The 27,548-nt window shown below is 43.1% G+C and overlaps 1 protein-coding gene across 2 annotated transcripts in view; it reads left to right on the top strand.

Moving 5' to 3' along the window:
* The first annotated feature begins 583 nt into the window (after positions 1–583).
* Positions 584–27,548, top strand: part of LOC146252587 (TOX high mobility group box family member 2-like) — a 61,736-nt gene continuing 34,771 nt past the window's right edge. For both annotated transcript variants that reach the window (XM_084680246.1, XM_084680245.1), the window contains exons 1-2: positions 584–1,152; positions 25,484–25,579. In XM_084680246.1, coding sequence (XP_084536372.1) covers positions 1,057–1,152; positions 25,484–25,579 — 192 coding nt within the window. In that variant the 5' untranslated portion in view covers positions 584–1,056. The remainder of the gene's footprint in view (positions 1,153–25,483; positions 25,580–27,548) is intronic.

Here is a 27,548-nt window from a genome sequence, read left to right as displayed (position 1 = left end):
AGAAACATACATTCCATTTAATTGACTCTTGTGAAAAATGTCTAACACACTTGAGTACAATTTTTTTTCTCTACAATTATTTCTAATCGGTCATAATTCAGTAGAGGCCATGGAATGCATTTGCATGTTGCATTTAGTTTGCAACGGTGTTTGTAAAGTACTATCAGTACAATAGAAGTACAGTCAATTTCCTTACACACACACATTAGCTCAGTAGGATCTCTTTGGTTTTGTTTTAATAGATCAGAGTAGGATATACATAATTTGGTATGCAACAGATCTTTGGCAAAGTCATACAAAATAGCTAAATGAACGCATTAAAAATATGTTCTGGCTGCCGAATGTGTCCGTTACTGCGTCGCCTTCCATTCGATGGGACACAATAACCCAAACTCGACCGTTGCAGGCTCTGATGGAAACACTTCGCTCCATAATGCACGGCCGTGCACACTACTACATTTCAAGCTAATCAGAACCGCGCAGTTGCAGAAAGGAGAGCGGTTGCCAAGGCAGCCACCAATCTCCCCTCCCCCTTTTCCTCCATTCCTCTTTTCCGTTTATTATCGGCAGAGGTCGCATGGCATATGGGGAAGAACGGTCCTACCACTTCTCTGTCCTGGAACCAATGCAAGAATATACACCTCCGCACACAAAGCCTATGGAGTCTGCGAACAGCGGGAAAATAGAAGCATATTTGAAGGAATTTTCTCGTGCTTTTAAAGAAACCAAATAAGAAAGGATTTAGCGGAGGTTTTATTTAACTGTTCTGGAAGAACGGACTAGTATTGCCATAAGTGCATTGCACTGTACATTGTTTTGTTGTAGTTGGAGTGTTTTGTTTCTCGAAAGTGGCTGCCTTTGGGTGCTGAAAAGGACTGCGCATCACTAAAACGAGTTGCTGCCGAAGTTCGACCGCGAACGGATGTGAGGGGAGAGTGCAGTGACAAACTCAACCCCCTTCTTTTCTTTCGCTCCTATCTTTTTTTTTTTGGTTAAACAATAGTGAGTCTAAGACACTGAAACTGATTTCATGCCTTCAGTCTTGTGCACGCTGAAATGGACGTGAGATTTTATCCGGCGCCCCCGTCAAGTGTGGGTTCATGTACCTTGCCGACTGATCCAAGTTGTCTGGACTATTACCACTCAAACAAGGTAAATACAAAAGAGTAGCCAGCGTGCGTTGACGCGTATAGTTTTGAGCGCATATTCTTTTTTTCCTCTCTCCTTCTGTCTCTCACCTGCCTACGATTCTTGATCAGCAGCATGCACCATTTACGCAATGCACGTGCATGGAATGTGGGCTTGATGAACTGCGTCGGGATAGCACACACATATGTCCAACAGCGCACATTCGCTCCAGATATGATACAGCAAATGGCACGTCGTCATGTAAGAAGTTTTTCTGTCAAACGTAACAATGTCGTAAAACTGATATTTTCTTATCTAGCTTCATGCAAAGACACATCATGTTATCTACAGCACATTACGTTGAAACTGACAGGAACAACGCTACATATTGTAGTCCTATTTATTTTTATGGGGCCTATATCTTTTCAATTCAGAAGCAACTTTTCTTCCTATAACCCGTGTACTGGATACAGTATTACACTCAGATGGGCTGGTGTAGCGGGTCTGCGCAATGTGCCGCCGATGTTTCACTATAGGGTTCCTATGTGGAATACCATGGGCTGTATGGATTCCATAATGCTCCACGTCCCAAACACAATATCACGATTTCGAACGTTGGGCTTTACATGGTGTGCCCGCTGTGATCTGAATGTTTAAATGGCTGAATGCCAAAAATATACTGTTAATGACCTTCTAATGAGCTACCACCGAGTCCAACAAGAAGGGGCATCCTTTTCTGCCACTATTTGTACACCGCACCGTTTCTCTTAGGTCACTTGCACAGACTCTTGTCAAGTGCGCAGGTAGCGAGTCCGTTAAATTATCTCATGAATATATAGGATACGGTTACGTCAAAGTACGTATATTCCCCTTGGAGCCCCACTGTAATTTTTTTTTCAGGATTATAAAGGATAAATTAACAAATGTGCTTCTAACTTTTTCACTTCTTGCAGTCTATGACCTTTACTGTCTCCTACCACGATTGGCATTTTGACACCCGAACGTTTAGTTTGTTGTGAACATAAAGCCAAGTGTAAAGTGTACCAAGTACTTCTTAGTGGCCAATGGAAAATTTGTAACTGAATGTTGTTGGAGGTGAGGCCTTCACATGCCGGATTATTGGCCTATGACTCTAAAGGACCAAAGCCACAATATAAAGAGAACTTTCATCTTTAGCAAAGTGAAAGAGGTTAAAATGAATCAGATGTCTGTACTGAGTCATTCCGTTATTCTTTTCATCTGCATAACCATCTTCAGGCGGTGATAGTAATGAACCTTCATTTTGCCCCTGCGTTATTGCGAAGCAGCCTTGCCATAATGTGATGTGCACAGAACCTCAACTCTGCATGTGGGCTTGTAGGTCAAATGGTTAAAGATGATCTGTGGGAAAATATTAAAACGATATCGTACGTCTAAGAACAGACTGAATAAAAGATTCTCGATTTAGAATGATCACCGTTGGTTGATTTAACAAAGACAACATGCGCTCATTAGACTGCATCAAAGTGATATTATAATTGTAGCCTACTTTAACACTACTCCACAAAAATGCACTAGTATTTAAATACACATCAAACTATATACAGTACAAGATGCCTTCAAATGGATTGGGTCCCTTCTGTTAATCTCCCAAGTTATTCATTTTAAATATTAAAATCAGTGATACATCATTCATGAGGTGGGATGGACTCCCACAAAGCAAGATTACAATCACCACACGTGTAATACTAACTACCTGCACAGATGTTACAAACGAGCACGAGACTGTAGGATTAGCTTGGTGTCATGTGAACACTGTGCTCTAGGTTAGTTACTCACCAGTCAGACAGTCATCAAACTAGCTGTGACCTTAGCATGTTGTTGGATCCCCTAATACAGGCTGTAGCTGTGCATCCAATGGGCCTCGTCTGTGTCTAGCTAATCATTTCTGACAAGCACTGTTGTCAAGATCCTCTGGAATTCGGCCTATTGTTGCGTGGGACCCTGTCAGGGACAGTGCAGAGACCAGACAGAGCCGTGTTCACGCCATCCCCTGGAAAACTTTGCGTTTTCATATTTCGTGGTCGACATGTGAGCTCACGTCTTTGAATGTTTTTGTGTTTTTCAGTTAAAGGTAGGGCTAGGTTGGATGTTTGTGCCGGTGTGGGTCTATGTGTTGTGTTGTGAGGATCAGATGTTGTGTGATTGGAAGACGGTCCGCGTGATTTGGATGAAAAAGCAATATGGGGACGTGGGTCCTCTGTGTAGACCTGAGGATGATTCTGATTCTGATTGTGAGGAGAATCAAATCCACAGCTGTTGGAGAAACCATTTGTCAACAATTTCTGTGTTCCCCTTGTGAAAAGCAATTTGCAACTTGACTTGCAACAGTTTCCATTTTCTCACTTGAATTAGCAATGTTACATGGAGTCAAATGTTTCTTACTCTAAGATTCGCTGAAAGGATTGAACGGTGTAAACATTTTCTGATAGTTTTTCAGGGTGGAAAAAAGGTTTGTTCTAATCGCGAAGTGTTCTCTTGAATTTCCATTTGCTCACCTCTGTGTCCACATCTTGTATTGTTAAGAGCAATTAGCCATTCGTCAGTTCAGCATCCATAGTTCAATTGACTAGTTGACTGTCATTGTTTAAACAGGACTACTCATTTTGGAGGAGTCATTTGGGGGACTCATTTGAGGAGTCATTTTGATGAGTCACTTGGAAGATTAATTTGGAAGAGTCATTTGGATGAATGTGTTTTGTGCTTTTTATGATTCAGTCCACTGTCCATGACTAGGGTTCAGTATTGGCAAAAATATATCTTGATGAGAAAGAAAAAAACGATGCCTTGTTTTCACATTTTAGTATACCATACCCTGTGACATGTAACATATTGATTTCTACAGGAGGATTTTTCAGCAGTCAGAGCCTATGGAGTGGGGCTGGACTTAAGAGAACAGGTTCAGGCACGCCGTAGGGCAAATGGCGTTCACCTTTCCTGTGAAATCACCTCAGAGGAGGGTTTTAGAATGTGGACTGGACTTTTGATTGGTGCTACGCACTTCATGCTTGACGCTACGGCTTCTTAAAACGACTTGCAAACGAATAACCAACATGCGTATGATTCCATAATGCACTCAGTCGTTCTCTCTCTCTCTCTCTCTCTCTCTCTCTCTCTCTCTCTCTGTGGTTCTTCAGCAGCCTGTAAAAATAACATCAAAGGTTGTCATTGCTGTAATCTCTGTGCTAGTTTAGTAAGATGAAACAGGGACACATTTTAGTTTGCTGCACCTTCACACGTTGACAGCAAAGCACTGTAATCTTCACTGTAAAGTCATTAAAACAATGGAGTCTAACTATTCCTCTCCTCGGCAACACACAGACTGTAGTAACTAAAGGCTGTTAGTTTCTGAAAAGAAGTTTACACATCAGTGGCGTAGACCGAATCTTAGTTTGGAGGGGTCCCCCCACCCCCCAAAAAAGGAATAAATCATCTATTCCTTAATTTTTTAATTGTGAGCAGTCAGAAATCTTGGGGGGGGGCACCTAGGCCCCCAGGCGCCCTTGCGGCTGTGTGCCAATGGAACATATTGGATGGGGCCTCTATTTGAAAGCCTTAATCAAACAGTGCTCCTCCCCGTTTTCTCTGTTGTAGCTTGGGCGCAGAGAGTAGTGGAGTTCTGCTGGGCCAAGGCCCCACCCTAGTCATTACTATCCTCTGACAACACTGGCAGACTGTGTCTTGGTTCGCAGGCCAAGACTATAGTGAGCTGGTTTATTATGGACCACTGTAGGTGGTCCTTGATTACCACAGATAAGGGAGCTGGGCTTCACAGTTCTTCATCTTCAGCTGTATTCATTTAGCCAAACGCTTTCATCCAGAGCGATGTACACATCGTACTCCTACAGTTCAGGTTCTGACAGTATTTAGGAGGTCACAGTCAAGGAACGGTCTGTGTTTACTAGGCACATCGCAAAGTAACCTTGGCTACAGGCACAGGGAACAAAGAGGATACCACACTTGAACATATAATTTTTCTTTGAGAGGCTTCCTGATGCTCTGTATTTAGAGAAGATATTACAAACTCTCTGCAGAGGTTGGGTCACATAAAACTAGGAGTATTGTAAGAAAACCAATTCAAGTGTTGCTTCAGTGTTGTGCTGTTTGCTATGATAGCTTTGTCCATAGCTTTATGGAAAAATTGGAAACATCAAACGCAAAATTAGTTTATTAGACTCTTTGTTGGCAGAATCTTCAATCCTTTTAGGTTGGGAGACTATTTACGCCCCCACAGAGAGAGAGAGCACTCCCAGTAATGCAAGCTACTGTATGTTTTCATGTCCTAAGGCCAGTAATGTTGTAGCTATTAGCTAATGACAAACTCTGGTATACAGCTGAGAGTGACAGAGAGTGAGAGAGTGAGAGAGAGAGAGGAAGAGAGAAAGAGAGAAAGAAGGAACAAGGGAACGAGAGAGAACAGTAAAACAGAGGGAGAGGGAGAAAGAGAGGTCGAGAGAGAAAGAGAATGAGGGAAAGAGAATGAAAGAGAGTCAAATGGGTAGAAGTAATCAGGGGCCTGGTAGATGGACAGTGAGTGTGCTTGCCCCGGCCTCTGCCTTTCAGACGTTTTGCTGACTACGGAATTACAATCACAATTGCTTTCATAGCCCTGTGTAGAGGAAGGCCAAGCATACCAGCATGGGCTTGTGACTCAGAGAGCAGGGTTGGAAAAACACACAGTAAATTATATTCTCTCCGCTCAGACTGAAGAGATTTTTTAATGGGAATTCTTAGCATATGAAATCATTTCAATAAAACTGACATTGGGTCTGACAAAGGCAGTGTCAGAGAGATTGCTCATAGGGCTGATATTGCAAACAGGTGGCCTGTACTAGGTGCTATTTTGTATGCAAGAAAGAATTTTGTTCTCATCCCAGCCAACCCTAACCAATTCTATTTACAAGTGGTTGCAACTGATGGCCAGACTTGATCTAATTTGGTCATCGAATCAGTAAAGTGGCTTATAGTTGGGGCAAAAAAAGATTACCTTAGTGTATGGATTTTATTGAGGCAGAAAAAGAACCTGCTGGAGAAGACAGAGATAGTAGGGCAGAGAGAATTATTTGCGAGGCACAGGGTAAAATAGAGAAAGATGGAGAGAAAGAGATTTAGAGAGAGAGAGAAACTGGGCTAGACAGAGAGAAATACCCACATAATAAGTGGGCCTGGCAGCTAGACATTGCTGCCTGTTGACCGGAGAGAGAGAGTGAGAGACAGAGAGAGAAGGCGAGAGAGAGAGAGAGAGAGAGAGAGAGAGAGAGAGAGAGAGAGAGAGAGAGAGAGAGAGAGAGAGAGAGAGAGAGAGAGAGAGAGAGAGAGAGAGAGAGAGAGAGAGAGAGAGAGAGAGAGAGAGAGAGAGAGAGAGAGAGAGAGAGAGAGAGAGAGAGAGTACATCGTTCCTCGGAGCGTCTGTTTCCATAATTAAGACCAGTCGGTCTGCGTTGCTACAGTTGCATTAGTCAGTATGGGCCTCCCACGGGGCAGTGCAGCTCCTCTCTCAAGTCTACCTGCAGAAGAACAAGAAGAAGAAAGAGCAGCGCGCCAACACCTGCTGCTGGAGAAGACCCCTGGGTGTTCCATTAAGCGTCGCTCATGTTTGTAAATGGTTACGGGCGCTAAAGAGGCAAAATCGCGTCTGGTAATCTGGAAACCCCCCCCCCCAAAAAAAACCAAAAAAAAACGGATGCGCTAATAACGCCGCGCATCTGTCAAATCATCCCAAGGACTCATCGCTTCTCGCTGTAGTACTACATGCAAGCTAGGCAGTGTTGTAGGTTGTCCATTGTCAGTTTATAGGGAGAACCCTTTGGAGTATGGGTCTCAGTTGATATAAGAGTTTTGACGGAAGACAGGTAATCGGTTTGATGACTGTGTAGGCCAACTCAAAGCCCACAGACATTTCACCTATATTTACCGTTCTGGATAAGACAGAAACGTATACGATTCGATACAAAAGGCAAACATGAGGAATGTAGGGAATACATTTAGAATATCATACATAGACAAGTTAGGTGTCTGACACCACCCCTACCCTGACACCACGTCTTAGAGCTGATGGTAAACAAGAAAATAATAGGAGGAGAGAGGCTGACCAGGGAGGAATGCCCCTGGCCTCAATGCTCTATGTATGTATGGAAGAGAACTAGGAGCTGGACAAACAGTCTGGTTGTCTCGGCTTCCTGAGGTATGTCCTGTGCAAACATAGCCAGCCACGGCCAGGGTCCTCTCCTGGCTCCGAGGTTTCTCTTCCTCCCCCTAACACTTGTTTTCTCGGAATATCCTTTACAAATATTATCGGGCCTGTGTCAGTGCTGTGTTTGCACTGCGGACCTAAGGGGTGGCACTGACTGTTCAATTAAAGATCTGGAAAACAAAAAAAAAGTGCTGGACCAGTCGTGGGATCTACCAGTCGAGGTGCTCCAAACCCATATGGAAATGAACTAGGTAGCTGGATATTTTCCTTGTACGTTCGCCTTGTGGTTGCTTTGAGGCTCAAACGTCGATGTATTCAGTACAAGTGAAAAACAAACGCCCTTCGACATTGACGTCTGACCTTATTGTATGATAGCTCGTGTGCTCAACGCACTTAAGGAGCTTACATCTGGATACGACTGCGGGTGCACAAATGCAAATGCACTCCATTAGAAAGTCGATCCGTCATCACAACAAAGAGCGCATTTGTTATTTTTAGTACCAGAAATCTATCGGACTCATTGACCAGCCCTGGCTAAAAGAGCTGTTCAGTTTTTCTGATGGGGCTGTTGATGGATTAGAGATGGGTCTTGTGTTTGAGTTGAACCTCTCCTTCACCAGACAAGGCATTCCCCTGGCGCATCCCCGGTCTATCAGAAACATGTGTTTATTGCGTGTGACATATTTAGCTTGCAGATATAATTGCCTCAGCGAGGCGATGATCGTCCGCGTCCAACCCAGTCACTGGAGAGAGAAGCCAGGACTCGGGCCCCCAGCGCTACAGAGATCCAGAGATCCAATCTGCCTCTCGGTCCTTCTCATTCGGAGCTAATGATGAGATTCATTCACAATCGGCAGAAAGGGGGGGGGGGGGGAAAGAGACAGAGAAACGCACGGTAAAGCGAAAGCATGTATTTTCAAAATGCAGTACTCATATGGCAAGATACGAAAAGAACAGGAGAAAATAAATCAGCTGTGGGATGAAGAGAGGGCTGGCAAGAGAGAAAAAAGGGAGAGGAGGATAGGGTAAGAAAGAGGGAGAGGAGGATAGGGTAAGAAAGAGGGAGAGGAGGAGAGGAAGGCTCTCTGTCTAAGTGTTGTCTGTCTGTTTAGTTTGAATTTGGCCACGAGCCATGCTGTTGAGTGATGTTGCCACGAAAGAAAACGAATAAAAAAAGTGAAAGTATGATTTTGGAAACTGTGACAGCAGAAGGCCTATTGTGCTCAACGGGACTCCTTGCAAGCAACCTTAACAACCTTATGACAACTTAGTAGGTTTGTTAACTCTGCAAACACACAGGAAAGAGAAACTCAAGCATATCTTTTTATGGAACTGTTAATAGCACAGTAGACAGTGGTGAAACATACCCCAGGGCAGCACTTACTGGCATAACCCACATGAACAGTTTGGTGTGTGTGTGCCAGTGTGTATACAGTACAGTATGTGTGTATACAATATGTGTGCAGAGAGAGGGATGTGAAAAGAGAGAGATCAGGATAAAGGAATGTTGGAGGGAAAGCTGAACAATCATTCCTTTCAGACTGGGTCACAAACCCTGTAAGTAAAAAAACACGATTTAACTAAACATGCTACAATTTCTTCTATGCAAATGATCCATATATTGTCCTGTGTTATCCAGGCTCTTTCACATGGATCAGACCCTGCAGAGCACATGAAGAGTGGCTATCTTTCAGCACCAAATTAATGTGAATAAAACTGTAGTTTTAACATCAGCGGTCCAATCTGATTCTGATCCATGGCTCGAACACAAACAGTATTCCTTAGCAGTAGATCAGTACACAGTCAAGAAACAAGCTTTCAAAAAAAGGCTCCATCCCTACAGTAGGCTAACCTATAATTTTGAACTTTTGTAACTTTTAAAAACTTTTTTGAATTTTGAACAGTGTAACCATGACGCCATAAGTTTTAATATGAGCTTTTTTATTGGGCTTTGCTTGACTACACAGAACTGGGATTCCACGGTCGGCGCGCTCTGTTGAGCCTTGCACGCACAGCAGAAACTACACTGGTCAATCGGACATCTTCACCCTTAGATCATTTTGTTAACAAAGTACGTGTAAAGAGGACAGGCTTGAAGGCAGCGACGTCACATCACTAAAAATAGCTTTGAAACCATCATAGCCTTCCTATTTCAGGCTGGCTGAGATAGTATCGATGACTCAGTAAGGAGCCCGGATAATCAGAAAGAGGGCTGATGTAGAAAGAAAGTGACCCTGACAGTTTTCCTCAAAGGAGCCTGTTAAAGTGAATCATATTTCTAGAATGTAGGGCAGTTTGACAGGAGCAAACTGTTCTCTGCAGGCTTTCCACGCTCATACAGCACCAAGTCTTCTCATGCAGAACCATCGGTCAAGAACAGAAGCAAATGTTTGCGGCCGGACAGGTCATGTGGTATCAAGTGAAACTGGCCAGAGCTTGCAGCGGGGATGGTCATGTTTTATTAAGACAGATGACACAGGCCCAATCGCAGGCTCAGGTTACCCCAGTGTGTTGTGGGTAATTAGAGATCATGTTGTATGCCTGAAGAGTGGCACCCCTCCTTTATCCCCTCCCATCCGCCTTTTCACTCTCAACCCCCGGTCTGTATACCTTCTTCCCTCCCTCATCCATCCCTTAATTTCACCCTCACTTCATCCCTCCCTCCTTCCCAATCCCTCCCTCCCTCCTTCCCAATCCCTCCCTCCCTCCCTTCCCAATCCCTCCCTCCCTCCTTCCCAATCCCTCCCTTCCCAATTCCTCCCTCCCTCCCTTCCCAATCCCTCCCTCCCTCCTTCATTGAACTGTTTCCCATGACCTGGCATGCAGTCGACAGACCCAAAACAAACGAACAAACAAATCAACAATGGTGACGCGACTACTGGCAGTGCTGGGGTCGTTATGGGGAGGATTTGCACTGTGTGTGGCAAAGAGACATCTGCAAAAATTAGCTTACATGCTCAAATTTCAATGAAAGGAAGTTGTCAGTAAAACGTTTTGTGGTTGGCTCTGTGGAACTTGTTGGATGAATGACTAATGCCCCACTGGCATGTGCCCAGAGTTCACTATGAAGACGATTGCCCTTGTTACAAAAAGACTGCGGTGTTGGTTTTCACACTAACAGATCTTCACCCCGCTATTTGCTTTTTCTGCCCTTGAATGCCGACTATATGTTCCATGTACATAGGAAATTCTCAACTGACAGTCTAAGTGAGAATCTCTTTTAAAAAGTAAGCTACTTCTATTTTTTTGTTGACCTTTTGCTAATCATAATCATAAACTGAACTTCAATTTGTTCACCTAAAGCATACATTTAACTGAGCTCTTGGTAGCTTTGACAGCACCAGACCTAATTTGACTGTCCTAGATTCTTAGTCAGTTGATCTGCTAACTCCATAGCAGTCTGCCTCACTGCATTTCTATTATCTTTCAGTGTTGAATCTGTAGTCTGAGTTCTGAGTTGTATTTGAAGCTATTTGTTGTTTTGGGACATGGGTAGTTTTACAGAACCGTAAAAGTTAGTGTGGAGATGATAGTGACATCTCCCAAGTTGCCCAATTAGAACGGAGAATTTCTGACAAATGGTGGAAACCTTCAGGACCACACGTGATCTTTTTATGGTTGTTACACACACACACACACACACACACATACACTCCTACACACACAGACACCCACACATTCATACACAAACAAACAGTGCTGCAAGGCACTATATACCCTCTCCCCTTCTCTGGCAACATCAGAACAGAATGAAAAAAGTCACGTGATCACTCAAGGCAAACACACTGAATGATCAACTTTTCTTTTTCCTTTTCTGTCTCAAAGGTCAGTCTCTCTCCATGGATTATGCACATTTTGTATATTCCATCCAGTGGAAATTGCATGGGAAATATTGTGTTTTGTCAATACCAAAATGACCCATTCCCAGACTTACATTACATTTAGTCATTTAGCAGACGCTCTTATCCAGAGCGACTTACAGTAAGTACAGGGACATTCCCCCCGAGGCAAGTGGGGTGAAATGCCTTGCCCACACACATGACACAACGTCATTTGGCACAGCGGGGAATTGATCCGGCAACCCTCTGATTACGAGCCCGACTCCCTCACCGCTCAGCCATCTGACTCCCTATGACTCACTTTCCTTGATAAGGAAATAATCTCAGACTATACTTTCCTCCGGAAACATGAAGACTGTTCATACCATATTGAACCCTAAGCCAATACCCAACTGCCGTTGTGAACGAACCCCTTGATAATTCCGGGTTGCCAGGTATTCCCAGCGTACCCCAGCCCGTACTCGTTGTATGAGTTTCCAAAGAGACTGTAATTAAGTCATCTCAAAGCCTTGAGAGCAGGCGCGGAGCACTGAGTTGAGACCAATCTGCTGCTAATTGTCCTGAGTTTTAATTTCTAATGGAATCAGGGCCGGAGGGAAAGCAGCCTAATGAGGTGCAGCCAGAGAGTGTGTGTGCATCTGTGCTTGTATGTGTGTGTGTGTCTGTGCGAGTGTGTATGCGTGCGAATGTGTGTGTGTTTGTGTGTGTGTCTATGGTTTGTGTTCCTCTGCGATCTTCTGTTATCTGTTAAACGGCTGCAGCCCTTGTGAATTCCCAAGCAGGGCTGACTGTGGAATCGTGAGCTGAAGCTGCTTTCGCCCCCACTTGATACTATAACGTCTCATCTCTGGGCTAGTTAACATCACACTGAGCCAGCGTGTATCCTCTGCTAATACAGTCTGTGTAGAGATCTCTCTCAGGTTTGGTGACATAGCTACAGCATGAGGAAGGCCCTGCCTCACCTCCTTAAACCGCATGTCAGGGGAGGGTCTAATAAAAGTATAGAGTGCTCTGACCCCTGGCAAAATATAGCTCTAACCCAGAAACCATCTATGTAGATTTGAACATTAAAGTGTGTTTACATGGCCTTAGGAGTGTTTGTCTGATGATTTAGATTCCAGGCATTTCGATGTTGGAACAAATCAACTTAGACTTGCATGGGCAAATAAACTTCAGAAAAGACACGGAACAGCTGTTGAAAAATATGTGCGATAGTTTGATAATGATACTTTTAGGGCCCATGTTGTTTATTAAGCAACAAGAACATAAACAGGAAATAATTGTAAAATATCCATCATTTTTTAGTTCACAAATACCAGCCTTGTGCTGTGAAGTGAGTTGGCTTCTATAATTCAGTTGGATATAAAATCCAACATTACTTTTTACATCATTTTACATTTTTTGAGTACGCATCAATTCATTTGGTGACCAGTCGAAGCTGTAAATCAACTTTGGACTATGAAACAAACTCATCGTCAAGTACATTTCCCTTCACGTGATTCCACACACAAACGAAAAACTGTAGCTAAAAACACACATCGCCACACTGTTGATTCTCTGAAACAGAACTAGTGAATGCACTGTCATTTCTACTGTATCCATAAGTGGAGTTTGCTTTTGCAACTGGCTCAAGGTCTTTCCTCCTATTGTTTCAATATGTCAGAGCATTGTTGGAGTGAGGTCACCCATTACCCCTGTGGCCCCAGGCCAGTTTGACTTCAGCTGATTTAATTGAATCTACAACATGACTCAAACTCAAACAAGCAGAGATTGTTCCGCCATGACAACCTCATTACTCCACATTAGGGCCCCATTTCAGAATGCGTTGTGACGGTGGGCTTGACGAACGACGAAAAGAGTCTGAATCTAATAAGCAAAGGGCTTGAACGTGCGGGGCTTGAATATCCTGCATCTTCTGAAGGTTCTCAGATGTGGAAATTATGAAAAGGAAAGTGACCTGGTAAAAAAAAACAAAAAAAACTGTTGTTTTCCGTGGGTAATTTTAGAAATGCTTGGTTTCTTACAATCTGTTTGCTATACTGTCAGACATCTAAATACACAAGCAAAGGATGGTCATTTTTTCTGAGATACGGATGTTAATTACAAGATCTACATAAGTTATTCCATTCATTACAACCCACAACTCAACGGCAGGGAGAGAAAAGTCCCACATTTAAACATTTCAGTGGTAGTCTGCCTCAACAAATTTCTCAATTAACCACACATTCTTTGAAAGTCATTGGCAGCTTGGCTTGGACTTACATGGAAACCTATGGCTGCCTCTCCACAATAGGAAAGGAAATGTTGAGACCATGAGGGCTGCAGAGAAGAGATAGGGCAGTGTTTGCTTAGGGCTAGGTATCGGGCACAAAAACAAACATGGCCGCCTTTAATGAGCCTGTTTTTGCCTGCCAAAGGTAAAGACAGCTGCTCTCTCTCACCACAATATAAACAGGCCCACTGTGCCACAGAGCACAGTGGAACACTCCACATCCCCATAGTAACGCTCACCTTCTGTTTACTTAAGGGAGAGCTTATTGAGTTCTCTATGCTGAGAAGAAAAGTGACTAATATGTAAATGAAGATGCCTTTAAAGGCATGAACTGTGAATTGAAAGTATAACAAGTTAGCGAGTTAGACTTTAAGGAAAGTTGAAGAAAGATTTAGAGTTGAGGAAAAGGCTGTTTGATTGTTAGATAGGAGGGGATAGGAAAGGCCAAATATATGTGTGTTTGTATATGTGTGAGTGTGTGTGTTTCAGGTCCGGGGGAAGGGAGGGGGGGGGGGGGGGTACACAGTGGAAATATCAGGTCATTTCCTTAATAAGAAAAATAAACTTGAAGTGACTGAAAATGTCCTTAATGTACAGAAATACAGCAAAGTGGGGGGTATTGAAACGTTGAAAAGCACTTTTCTCGCTTACGAGAAAATTAATACAGTTTCCCTGTACCTGTCTTGCTGAATCAGCTCTGACCACTCTGCTGTTTAGTCTATATTTAGCTTCGGTTTTGTGAAGAACAAGACTAAGATGACAGTATGTATACTGTGGAGAAGGCATTTTCATAAGGGATTTCACAGGTAGGCTAAACTTTAATAGGTATAAATGTGCTTTGTTGAAGAATATTTTAACAGGTTTGGACCATCATTATGAATTGTATTCAACCTAAACTGCAATGTAGTAGATGTATTGTACAAGTACTTTGCACAGCCTGTCCAGTTAAATTACAAAGCACATCTTGCTTTAGTTCTTGTGCCACAGTACTGCTTGCAGGATCGGTATGTTTCTATGCATCGGCCTATTTAGATTGCGGTTGTTTTTTTCCTAATTCAACTCTGTGCTCACGGTTAAATTTGATTAACCTCCATCTGGAAAACATGAACCTTGTTTTACATTTAGATTGCAGTTTGTAGAGCAATGTTGTTGAGGTTCAGTGAAAAAACGGAACAAAGATATATAGTTTTAAATCCACTTTTTTTTTTAAATCATTCGAAGTTCAAAGAAATGTTACCACGTTTCTGCTTCTGCTTTGTCAGTTGGCCAGCATGTTCCCAACCACACCTTCTTTACCACAGTAAGGTTATGTGGTGCGAGTGGTTGGTTAAGCCACCATCCGCTCCTGCTGTACACATGTGCCAGCAGTGACACACTTTAACTTGTTGTGAGTTTCACCCCGAGGGTGCATCTATTTAGCACAGTAGCATTATGAGACTGTTACTACATTACAGGACGTGAGTAACTACTGAGTAGTTAGCGAAATATTTGACAAAGTTTGTGAATGCAGGACCAGATAAGAACTATTAAATTAAGGTGTACGAAAGGATGTTGATTTGGATACGCACAAACCATTAACCCTAGGGCGTGGGGGGATTTGCCTGTTTCAAAATGTGATTGGGACATGAAACCTATGCTGATACAGTTACAGTTTACTACAGTGTCTAGATTATTCTGTGGTTATGTGAATGGAGGAATAGTCACTCACTATGAGTTACACCACTGGTGTAAAATAGCCTAAAATGCCAGATTTACCCTAAGTGGTATCTTCCTGGAAGTGGTATCTTCCAATCAGATAACAATCACAATGTCTGAAATTGAATTGTCGAAAGACTCCCAAGAGATGGTGGGGTGGGGGAGGGGGTGGTGGTGATGTCTGAATGCATCAGACATATTGAACTTGTATGGTTAGTTACCTAGCTTGAGGAAGCTGTAGTTATATCCATTTCAGCAACCATTGTGCTTGTTTTGTCTTAACGCCAGGTTTTAGAAATCCACATTTTGATCCTGGCTTCGTTTGTTCTTCATTGCTGGCTGTTTACCAAAACAGAAGCTATGAAAGAGGAGTATTACTGTGTTGAACTGACAAGCCCACGGGTGCAAAATGTTTACCTTTATATAAACCGAGGGAAGTCAAAAGATGTTTAAGGTGAAAAGTGCACTAATGTGAGATTAAGACTTAATAGCCTTAGCTGGTTGTTGATCAAGGGAAGAGCACCTAATAAAAAAAGGACAATTAGCATAACAGGATAGGGAAGAGAAGAGCGGAGTGACAAGACTGTGACAGACATACAATATGTCTCCTCAGTCACTGCCACATTTTGACTGGCTTATTACAATTAATCTTCCCTGATTAAAAATGCAAATGGCTCAAAGTCATTGACGAGTTTACATGTTTTTATAACGTTTAACTGATTTAATTACACGGAAAATGAAATGGGGGTGCGTGAGATTGATTTTTTTTCTCTCCCCTCCTGACGATTGCCTTATTCCGAAATGAATATTTATTCGCTCTCGCTGAAGGAAAAGAGGGTAATGAGATTAGTATTCTGTCAGTGAATGTGGGCCCTTGGTTTTAGAGAAGGAAGGAAGGATTGTATAAAGGGCTTCGTGTCCTTAAGAGTTCCTTTCCAGTGGACCAGAACGTTTCTCAAAATGTGGACATCAAGAGGATCCCCAAGATAGACAGGAAGGTGTCAGAGACACTATGTTTTGATGATGCTATCCCTTTCATGGGATTTTTTTTTGCAACACAGCTCATCACTGAATTGTGTTCAATCTGATGATTATCAAAAAAGAAACTAAACAGATTTTCCATCGTGGGCTCTGATGCTATTTTACCATCAGCAGCTTGTCAGAGTGAATGACTGTGTTGGGAACTGTAAGTACAGTAGCTGCAAGCAATACACACTGCCCTCTCGCAGAACTAACGAAACCTATTACCTTTCAAGCTAATGCCAGTAATTAACTTAAGATTTATAGCTCGTGTTTGGCGGCTCAGGCCTCACTGTGAGCGAGGATGTAGATTGATATTTTCTCAGTTGAAGCATGTTAGATTTTTATACCTTTCAGCAGTGGCCATAAAAACAGCTAGCATGAAGCGGGCATCCTGTTGAGGAGGAAATTGATTTTCTTGGGTTTGTTTGCTCAAGACCGGAGGGCGATTCTTATTGTTTGTTTTTATATTCTTTTATTTTAGGGTGGATCGTTTTATTGGCATATTAACATGTTTTATGACCTTTTATGACTTTATTGCTGTCATGGAATAGTTGTATTTAGACCAGTGAGTATTTTTCCAGGATGAAAAAAAAAAAAAAAAAAAAGTGGCATTTGCCTAAAGGATACATCGAACCTGTTGACAGCTAATCTGCTAACATGAGAGATACGAGACAGAAGCTCTTACATGTTTGTGTCCAGTGTCAAAAACATGTCCACCCACCTGCTTGTTTTCCATGATCATTGTCAGACAATGCCTTTTTTGATTTTGCAGAAACAGGTCTCAAACTTTGGGTGTTGAAAGACATTCAGATCACTTTCAAAAGCTTTGAGAGCCTTTTATATGTTCACTTACTGATTTTTTTATTACTTTTTTAAAAACTTTACAGAGACAATATACAGCTTGTGTGTTGACAAGGTTGGACACGTTCCAAATGTGTGGCCCTGCACACATGCTAAGCATCAGTGCGTTGTGTTGAAACGGAAAGTATGCTATTGATCTGTGCTCATTAGAGTTTCTCAGACAACACATGCAATGGATGAAACTACAAAGGTTCGCTCTCAGTATGCACACTATGGAATGAAGAAAGATATCTTTCTTCATTTCATACATTATATATATATATATATATATACATATATAATATAAATATATATATATATATACCATTATATACATACTATAGTAGTATTATTTTACTACTTGTTGGTATTTCAGTGTGTTTGTAATTCTAAGATCCAGTCTACTGTGTTTCTTTCACAGAGGAATTTTATTTTTAAACATCTGGAACACATTCAGAGCGGGTCTAGCAGTATAGAACCTATGTTTTGGCATGAGTAGGGCTGTGTCCTTATAGAATAGTTGTTTTGCTACGACAAAAAATCATCAGATACAGTATGCCTGGTCACTGTGGTTTTTAAGAAGAGTCTCTCCAATGGTTCCCGTTCATGATGCAGTAATCATACTGTGTATGTACATTGCGAATCCACACCACAGCAAATGCCCTCACTCCTGTCAAAGTCTATGAGGCTTGAATACTGTACATCTTTCACATAGATTTCTCCTCTCCCCCCGCTTTTCGTTTTTCCCCTCAAGGGGAAAAAAACACAATTATTCCATTGTGCTGTGCAGTATATCACATTCTGCACATTGCAGCAAGAGAACGGGGGATGTGTTGTTCCAGGCAAATGGCATCATGATAAATATGCTTTAGAGAAGGGAAGGGGGCCAGTTCACTGTCAGGGCACAAATTGAATGAACTATGGTGTGGTGATTGGATTAGCATAGTGTAAATAAAGGGTTATTTATGTGATATTCCCATTTCAGTGTTTATGCAGTAAAAGGCAAGTGAACTGTAAAACTGTGACAGAAATGTATTGGATGTTTGAGGGAAGGGGCTGATGGCAGTTTGTATGATGTTTTTGTTTTGGTCAGTTTAGAAATGACCACAGACAACAAATAGATTGATCATGTGTCAACAACCGTTTTTCACTCTATTCTGAAGTTGGCACATCTAACAGGAGAGATTAAATTACATCATTGTTATCTTTTATTGTTCCCGACGGTTCCGTTGCACGGTTGAGACTTAATTTTTAGTTTTTGTGGCGAAAGGTGAAGCTAAAGGTAGCTAAGTAGCTAGCCAAATGTCACTAAAGTCACAAACTTGCACGTATTTACTTACCTCTACAGTTCAGTAGGGATGGGAATCTTTTGGTACCTCACAATTTGATTCAAATCGATTCTTGGGGTCACGATTTGATTAAAAAGCGATTCACGATTTTTCCGAGATAAAAAAAAAAATTCCACAAAAAAATAATATTTCTTGATATATATATATATATATATATATATATATATATATATACACAACATCATATGAAAAAAAGCGATTCACATACATTTGTGAATACAGTTTTTCCCCCACCAATAGCTAGCTACCTAAAATAGCAAAAAGACAGCTGCAGAAATACTACAGGCACAGGGCAGGGTGATAAGATCTTATGTAGCTAGCTATGATTCTAGGCTGTGATATCTACACCCAGTTTTTTTCGCCCTTTGTACTGGTTAGCCTTAGCAATCCCACATCACACACAGTTAGCCTAGCTCAGCTGTACAAGTTAGTTACCGGTGTAAGTAAATTGCCTCCGTCAATCTGTCATTCATTTCCGTGTTGGTAGCAAATCAGTGACATAATGTTAACCTAATTTTAAAATAAATTGATAATTAATATTGATATTTGAACAGACATTGTCACTGAATTGCTCCCATAGTCCATGCAAAATATTGTCTTTCTCCAAATTTATGGATGTTTAATATAAGTTTAAACAAAAGGTTTTGAGGTGAGGTAAAGTTAAAAAAAATATGCACCAGTTGGAACGGATGCAAGCACACCTAGTCCTGTCTTGGAAATGACAGCATAGAAATGACAGGAAGTGTGTCAGTGACAGTAAAAAACCCTCTCAGTGTTGCGCAGAACGAGAGGGTAGACAAGCCCTTAGCAAGAAATGGAGGGAAGTTGGTGGACTGTAGCTGGAACTAGGGACTTTCTTCTGGAGACCTGAGATAAGAAACCTAAACCTTTCATGTCTGGGACTTTCACATCAATCTCACTTGGGGTCTCTTTGTCTTATCAGGTCAATGTCAAGTGGGTGTGTTGGGGTTTCTGAGGGTTGACGTTGGTCATAACTTGGACCCAAAAAAGGAAATCTGGTCCATAGATACAGAATATTGCAGGGCCGGAATTTTGACTGGGAAGGACATTTAGTTGGAGGAAAATCTATGCTTTACAGCTCTGTCTGTCTGTGTGTGTGTGTGTGTGTGACAGCGAGAGAGAAATTGAGAGCCCAAGTGTCACGAAAACTGTCCTCACTTATCAGAATATTATCTCACCTTCCACCGAGGGCAAGGCCAGCACAGGCTCAGTCAAGCTGGGTGTGACCAAGGTATGGCAGTCGAACCCGGGGAAAGATTTCACTTGTCCTGCGAGAGATGAGTAATGATATGCCCTCCTCCACATGGCATCCCATTCATCCTCTCTCCTCATTAATGGATAATTACCTGTAATTAGTGAATCATGTCGTTTTAATGAACATCTTCGTAGCCAGAGTGCCAGAAGGAGCGATCCACATCCTGAACGATGTGTAAGATAGTAGAAGAAGACTTTAATAGAATGAAGGAACACAATGCAAGTTGCTCTGTGTTTTGACATATAGAAATATCTCAGGAGGGTTTTTTTTTTACCTTGGCATGTAGTCTGTGGTCACATAGGCTGCCTTTAACTGGACTTACAGGATTTCTTTGAAGTTTAAATGTGTCCAATGGGCAGCTTTGGTACGCTGTATGACAGTAACACCCTGAGCCTACATTTTTCAAAGCCAACTATAGCGCCAGTGACATCATCACCCTTCCTGACTTTGGGGGGCACGTGCGAGGTATCATATCAAAGCAGCATAATGGGAGGGTTGATGGCCATGTGGGAGACTACATTTGCGTGTGTGGTGAGCGCTCGCCTGTGTGTGTGTGTATCTCTGTCTGTGTGTGTGTGTGCACGCCTGTGTGTGTGTGTATCTCTGTCTGTGTGTGTATCTCCGTCTGTGTGTGTGTGTGTGTGTGTGTGTGTGAGAGAGAGAGAGTCCTCCCCCTCTCGGCACAGTGACTGTTTAATCTGGCCCAGTGGCGTGCCATTGGCCCGGCTAATCATAGTCTGTCTGTAGGAGCGCCGTGAGCCAGGGGAGCACGCCGTCGCTAACAGTGCCTGACAGACTCATTAGTGAGACCTGGCATTGAGCTAGCGACTCACCGAAACACACACGCCGAGACTCACACACACACACACTGGCATGCACACACTCGGCACTCGGGCGCACACACAGACACACACGTGAATTCCCACGCACACACACTCTCACATTCACTCGAGTCTGGTTTTCACGCACACACACACACTTGACGTGTGAGAACAAGGAAGGCGATGACCCCTCGCAGTCTCAGCCCACACAGGCAAGAGTCAAGAGAGAAGTGCCTGACGCAGCAACTTTCTACAATTCAAATCGGTATTTAGACAGTCAAATTCAGACCTGTCATTTGTAAAATGGCCACCTGTGTCTCATGTTTATGGTTTATTTATCTTTCAAATATTAGTGAAAGTGGTGGCAGTGTTCTGAATGGTTAATTTTATGACATTAGATTAAAAACAAAACCTTGTTTGAAGTACAAGGTACAACAGTTGATGGTTTGAAACAAGAACAGGAGATGAATCATTTGTCAAAAAGGGCAATATGAGTGCAGCAATACTTTATGTAGAGATACATTTTTATGCATTGTGATAGAGCAGCGTACCACACACGTGGACAGATGCACCAGAACTTGCTTGCCTTGCACGCTGAGGTTAATTACAGGTCAGGTGTGTCTGATGTAGTACGTTTGGCTTTCAAACAGGTGAAGGCAAAATAGGTCAATATGTATTCAAGTATGGATGAGCCAGCTGTTGGCTTCCATCACTGCTCCCTCGATGCTCTGCCACACTGGGTGGTACACGTGCACACGTGCACACGCAGGTACATATTTGTATAGTACAGATACAAATGCACATGCAAACACTTGCACACCCACGTGACTCCCACATACACACACACACACCGGCTCACACAAATACACACACAAGCTCACACAAACATACGCTCACTCGCACAAACACACAGGTATACACACACAAAGACAAGCTCAGACAATCATTGCACACACACACCAGCTCACACAAACACACACTCCACAACAGGGATTTTTTAACCCATCGTTCTGATCTATCCACCCCTAACCCCAATCCTACATCTGTGACCGTAATCTAGCCTAGAATATGTCCCTGCTGCAACCTTGTCAGACAACCTGTATCACCTCAAACTAAATCCAACCACCTTTAATTATGTCTCCCAGTCCGCATAGCACATGACTGGGCCTTCTCCAATTCTGCAGAGCACAATAGCAGGCTGCTCTCTGCTCCATGCCTGTATCTTCCCAGCACAAGGCTATGACATTGAGGGAGTGTGATGTGCTGTATCGTAGTGAATAATGTATTCTATCAGGATTGTACAAAGCAAGCAGAGCAGATGGCAGCAGGTTGATCTGTGTGTGTGTGTGTGTGTGCGCGTGTGTGCATGTTTGTGTTGCGTGTGTACTAAATGTGTGTGTAAAGACATGTATGTTTGCATTGTGTTGTGTGTGTGAGTTGGGGGAAGGGTTAGAGGAGGAGAAAAGGAGGGGGGAAGGGAGAGAGGGAGGGAGGGAGGGAGGGAGGGAGGGAGGGAGGGAGGGAGGGAGGGAGGGAGGGAGGGAGGGAGGGAGGGAGGGAAGGAAGGAGGGAGGGAGGGAGGGAGGGAGGGAGGGAGGGAGGGAAGGAGGGAGGGAGGGAGGGAGGGAGGGGGGAGGGGGGGAGTGGGGGAGTGGGGGTTGGTGTTTAAGCTTCCTTTGTGAAGATAAAACATGCAAATGGTGGATTATTTTAATGCATTTTTTCTAGAGCTGGAAGCCATAATCCCTAAAGCAGTTTGAAATGAAAATAGTATATGTTTTCTTTCAAAGTAACTCCCTCCCCCTTTTCCTGATTGGAATTTACAACTACCAGCTGTCTAGGAATGTGATCCTCTGCACTTTAATTTCACTGTGGCACAGTTACTGCAAAAGCATGGTTGCATCATCATAACATCATGGAATTTAGTAAACCCACTTAGTTAAATATATATATATATATATATATATATATATATATATATATATATATATATATATATATGTATTGCCTGGATAAATATTGAACTGGTGAAGTATGAAACTAAGGAAAATTAAGAAACCAAAGGTAAATATGCGGATAAATGTAGGCTACTGTAAATGTTTCATAACTATTTACTTTTGAATGGATAGTAATGTAAATATATAATATTTTTCTCCCACTTTTTTCTCTGTGTAGTGATGGTAATGCCTAAAGATAACAGATTGTCAAAGTTATATTATACTGCCATATTAGGTACTGATGTTTACCTGCACTGAAATTGTGACAGTGTTTGAAACTGTATCTAAAACCTACAGTATATTAGTTGGACAGTGTAGAGCTATGAATAAAGAATGAAAGGTCACATTTTACCTCGAAATTATACTAAATATATGGTAAATTATGCAAACAAATGTCAATGTCAATCAGTCTCTTTCTTGTGTTGTCTGCTCAGACTTTGAATAGCAAGGTACAAAAAAATCCCAATTTTGAAACAACCAGTAGTTATGGTACTCTGAGAACCAGCGTTGTCCAGTGAAGCGAGTGCTGAACTTAAAAGTGTAATCACCGCGTCTCCGTGAAGAGTGGGACATTGAAGGTGATCGAGGGATGAGGGATGTTCCCCCGGTCGTATTTTTCTCATATCCCCGTACGCGGTTGTGGTTGGGGGAGGGCGTGAGAACTGTGGTGAGGCTGGTTGGAGGGTGAATCCCAAGGCTCTCTCAAAAGGATTGTGTAAACGGTCTTTTAAATGCCCCTATAGCTGCATGCCAATAGCCTGCTAAACCCTCTGTGTATTACACTACTAGTTGTGAAATACAACGAGGTGGAGACAGTAAAGTTACAGTAGCATACAACTCTGTTTCTTAGGCTAGATTGATAGTAGGCCTAATAGCGAATGCCATCTGAGATATTTGACGAAACGAATCTATCATACAAATAAACCTATAACGAGGTGTGGAGAAACATTAAATTATCAGAAAACGCCTGTTTTGTGTTTCGCAATTTAATTACACACTTGTTGCCGCTAATTGTCTAAGTCTATTGACGGAGAAAAACGGATCTGCGAATCCAGAACACAGAAAGGATGAAAATGCGCTCTCCTTGTTGCTTTTGATAGCAGACGTAATTGAACTATTGTCTTCAAGTAGGCTATTTTACAGTGATGATTCAGAGTGTCTGGGGTGGTTGATAGGCCTACTGTAGTTGGAGGAATAGTTAAGCCTAGTTTCCGGGGGCGATTCATTAACTGTAAATAATTGAAAGCTCAGCTCGAGTCGCCTAACGATAAGGTGAAATGCGTCTTATTATTTTATAAAGTTTGCGTTCCTAGGGCTTTTCAGTTAAGGACATAAAAAATGCACAAGCCTCCGACAAATTACTGACTAGAAAGATGGGCTAGCGGCCCTAATAACTAACCATTCATCTCCCAGTCGTTTTAAAAACGGATGAAATGGATGGTTCCTAGTATCAAGCTTTTTTCTATCTCTTCATACTACTACTGTTGATTAAGGGGCGTAAGTACAGTATACAAACCTTCCACAGACCCAATGTCATAGTACCATTTACTGTCCACTACAGTAATATAGACCCCCCCCCCCTCCCCCATTCAACACTCTTGGTTGCGTCCCACGATATCTGTTTATCATTGATTTGGATTGATCCAATTGTTCTCTCGATAGGGGGGTAATGGAGCTGTGTGTTGAGCCAGGCTGGCAGCAGGCCTACATAGGAGCAGCCAGTTCTCACAAGCCAGCTCTCCTAGGAGGAGTCGGCTGGCAAACGCGCACCTTCAACGCGTGCCAAAACTGAGTGCAGTGGCACCATTTTTTGTTTGTTCTTCACCCCATCGGGGATGCTCTCTCACAAATGCGGTTTGTTTGCATTCGCTGTAGCCTAATTTCTCATCTGTTTGCAAAACTCCCCAGTCATTTTCATTAAGATTGGCCAACTCTCCACCACACAGTCACCCTTCACTCCGCTTGTTCTTCACCTCTTTTACGTTTACTCTTTTACTCTTTTTCCTACCCTGCGTCTTTGTTCTCCGAAGTTCCCAACCACAGGAGGCACGTCACAGCTTCCTACACCAGTTTACCTGTGATAAACCCAGAAGGCCACAGGGTCATTCTTTCACCTTACGTTTACCCTTGAACCACGTGACAAACTAGAAGCCGGGGAGCGCTCGTGCTTCCCCTGGTTGCTGCACACCGCCGTAGTTCACACGGTCTCCGTGTTTCCTTCCTCGGCCGCTCGTCTCGGTGTCCGTGTGCGCTGCGCGGCGCTTTGCTGCGCCTGAGGTTAGGAGGTGGTGTGTTTGTTACGTGTGTGTTTTTTTGTTCGCGCTCTCTCGGCGCTGCGTGTGAGCCGTTTCGTAACAGTCCCCAGGAAAGCACCATCCCACCCCCTCCATGACACACGCCGCCCAGCCTGCTTGTAGAGGCTCCCAGGACTAACCCTCCACGGCTCTCCGGGCTCCTTGGCTTCGTGCCACCCTTCTCTCTGTCCTCCAAGACAGTGTGTGTGTGTGTGTGTATGGGTGAATGGGATGTGTCGGAGTTGGTGGCGATGTCAGCCAGTTAACCTCTATTCTCCCCCTCGGTGCCACGCTGTGTAGAATCACCATTTAAGTCTCATGTCATTACCCCTCCCCCGGCACGCGTGTGTGTGTGTGTGTGTGGGGGGGGTGGGTTGAGGCGCAAACCGTGCGACAGAGGGGAGGGTGTAGCAATGTTGATATGCTCTTCTCTAAAACATGCTTGTACTTCCCAAACTAAACCCCCACCCTTTGTCTCCTTCCTTCCCTCCTGCCTTCCTTTTTCTCCTCTCTCTCTCTCTCTCTCCCTTCTCCTCTTTCTCCTCTCTCTCTCTCTCTCTCTCTCTCTCTCTCTCTCTCTCTCCTCCTCTCTCTCTCCTCCTCTCTCTCTCCTCCTCTCTCTCTCTCTCCTCTCTCTCTCTCCTCCTCCTCTCTCTCTCTCCTCTCTCTCTCTCTCTCCTCCTCTCTCTCTCTCTCCTCCTCTCTCTCTCCTCACAGGCCCGGTACAGTGTGGGTGAACGAGGGGTTAGGATCCTCCACGGTACCCCACCTCCAGGCTCCAACCCAGCTGGGAAAAGACTGCCCACTGCTGGGGTGAGATACTGCTAAGACTGCCCTCCAGGCTGCTTCTTCATGTTAAAGCCCTGAGTGCTATGTGGGTGTTCCCGTAGGGTTAGTTCTTAGTCCTCTGGAAGTTCGGCTGTTGCGATGTGGGGATGACACTCCCTGGGGTTGGCATATTAGTGTTCCTCTTTGAGAAGTGGTTATGAAACTGTCTCTCTCTCTCTCTCTCTCTCTCTCTCTCTCTCACAAACAAACAAACACACACACAGACACACAAACACATGCAGTCTTAACCACACACAGATACACACACACACACATGTACACAGATACATACACATAAAAATGTGCACATACAGACACACACATATACTCAGACACACACAAAAGACACAGGAAATTAGATTGCAGACTTTACTCAAACATACTACCTATTCAACCAATACTGTCTATATGCCTACACACATTGCACTAGTTTACCGATATAAAATTTTCATGACAGCTGTGTGAAAAGATAGGTGTGAAAAACAATCCTCCAATTCACTGTTTGTTTTTTTTACAATTGCTTACATGCATTGTTCAATACTGTGGCCACTTTTTAAAAACCCTTCACACAGTCTGCGTAACCAACATGCATCTTCTCCAAGAAGTTACATTTAGAAACCCCACGAGGCCAACGGGAAAGTCACACTGAACCTCTGGGAGGAATTATTACTCCGAAATTATGTTCACCACTTATATTTAGCCTCGTTTTTGTTTTAGTCTGATAACAGTTGTTGGTGTGGTGTTGTGTTCATGTAAGCAGTTTCCGAGTAGTGAATTAGCTACAGATGTTTACATATTGTTATTGTGTCTCAATAGCTTCAGATTGGCTTCCACTGATGCTTGTCTTTTGAAATAATAACATGTTGCTTCCTGCTGAGCTTCAAAATAGGCCAAACCAGTCGAAGAAAAACAAGGTTCTTTTAGATTAAGTTTCCCTGTACCTCCAAACCAACACACACAACCATGTTGACTATTCCAATAAGTCACAACACAGCCAGCACACAACGCCTCGCACAGCCAAGCCAGAGAGAAACAAGAGTCGGCAGAGATGGAAATAGACTGATACGTTTCCTTGGCTTATAATGATTTATTTTTGTCTCTACCAACTATCTTCAACCCCCCCCCCCCCTCCCTCCCTCCCTCCTTCTTTTTTATTCTTATTCTGCTCCCCTGTTCTTCTTCTTCTTTCATACTTCATTCTATGCAGGAAGTAAGAGAGAAGTAGATTGCATTAAGATAACCAATTATATGCTAGTGGAAACCAGAAGTTTTTTTTTTTTTTTTTCCACTGCTGTTATCTGATGCTGTGGTGAGCAGGGCTATGGTTCTGTGACATTCAGTCTGCCCTTTATCTCCCTGCACTCTTTACCAGATTCAGTTAAAAGTGGGTTCTCGACATCCCCCCCCCCCTATTTTTGGCAGACAAACCTCACACACACACACACCTTGCCACTCCCCCCCCCCCCCTCTCTTTCCCCGGCTGCACTTCACTGTTCAATTTGAATGTGTGTGTGTGTGTGTGTCTGTGTGTGTGTGTCTGTTTGTTTGAGGGTGCACAAAGGTACATTCTTGCACTTGTCTTGTTGGTTAGTTTCTTTGTTGGTGGTTTCTGTTGAATTGGGAGACTTTAGTACGTGACTGCATGCATGTTTGTATGCAGGTACTAGTGTGTGTGTGTCCGCGCTATTTTGGGGTATGTGTGCACTTAAAGATCACCCTTAACACTCCAAATGCTACTTAAAGCACCAGTAGAAATGTAAACCCGTGAAGGCCATAGGGTCTAACTCTTAACTGCTAATGTGATGCCAGTATACATTGTCAGATGTTAAGGAAGTGATTTCCCTCTGTACAGTTAGGAAGGTAGAGCCGTCAAGACTACAGGGTTAGGAGGAGGGTGAGCAATGCAGGTGTACTCTGGTTTGCACACACGCACACAAACAAAAACACATAAAAG

Source organism: Hypomesus nipponensis, chromosome 18 (genome assembly GCF_054491055.1).
Source record: "Hypomesus nipponensis isolate SF chromosome 18, ASM5449105v1, whole genome shotgun sequence".
Classification (NCBI taxonomy): domain Eukaryota; kingdom Metazoa; phylum Chordata; class Actinopteri; order Osmeriformes; family Osmeridae; genus Hypomesus; species Hypomesus nipponensis.
The sequence above is the reverse complement of the archived record's forward strand: the minus strand, read 5'-3'. Positions and strand labels throughout refer to the sequence as shown.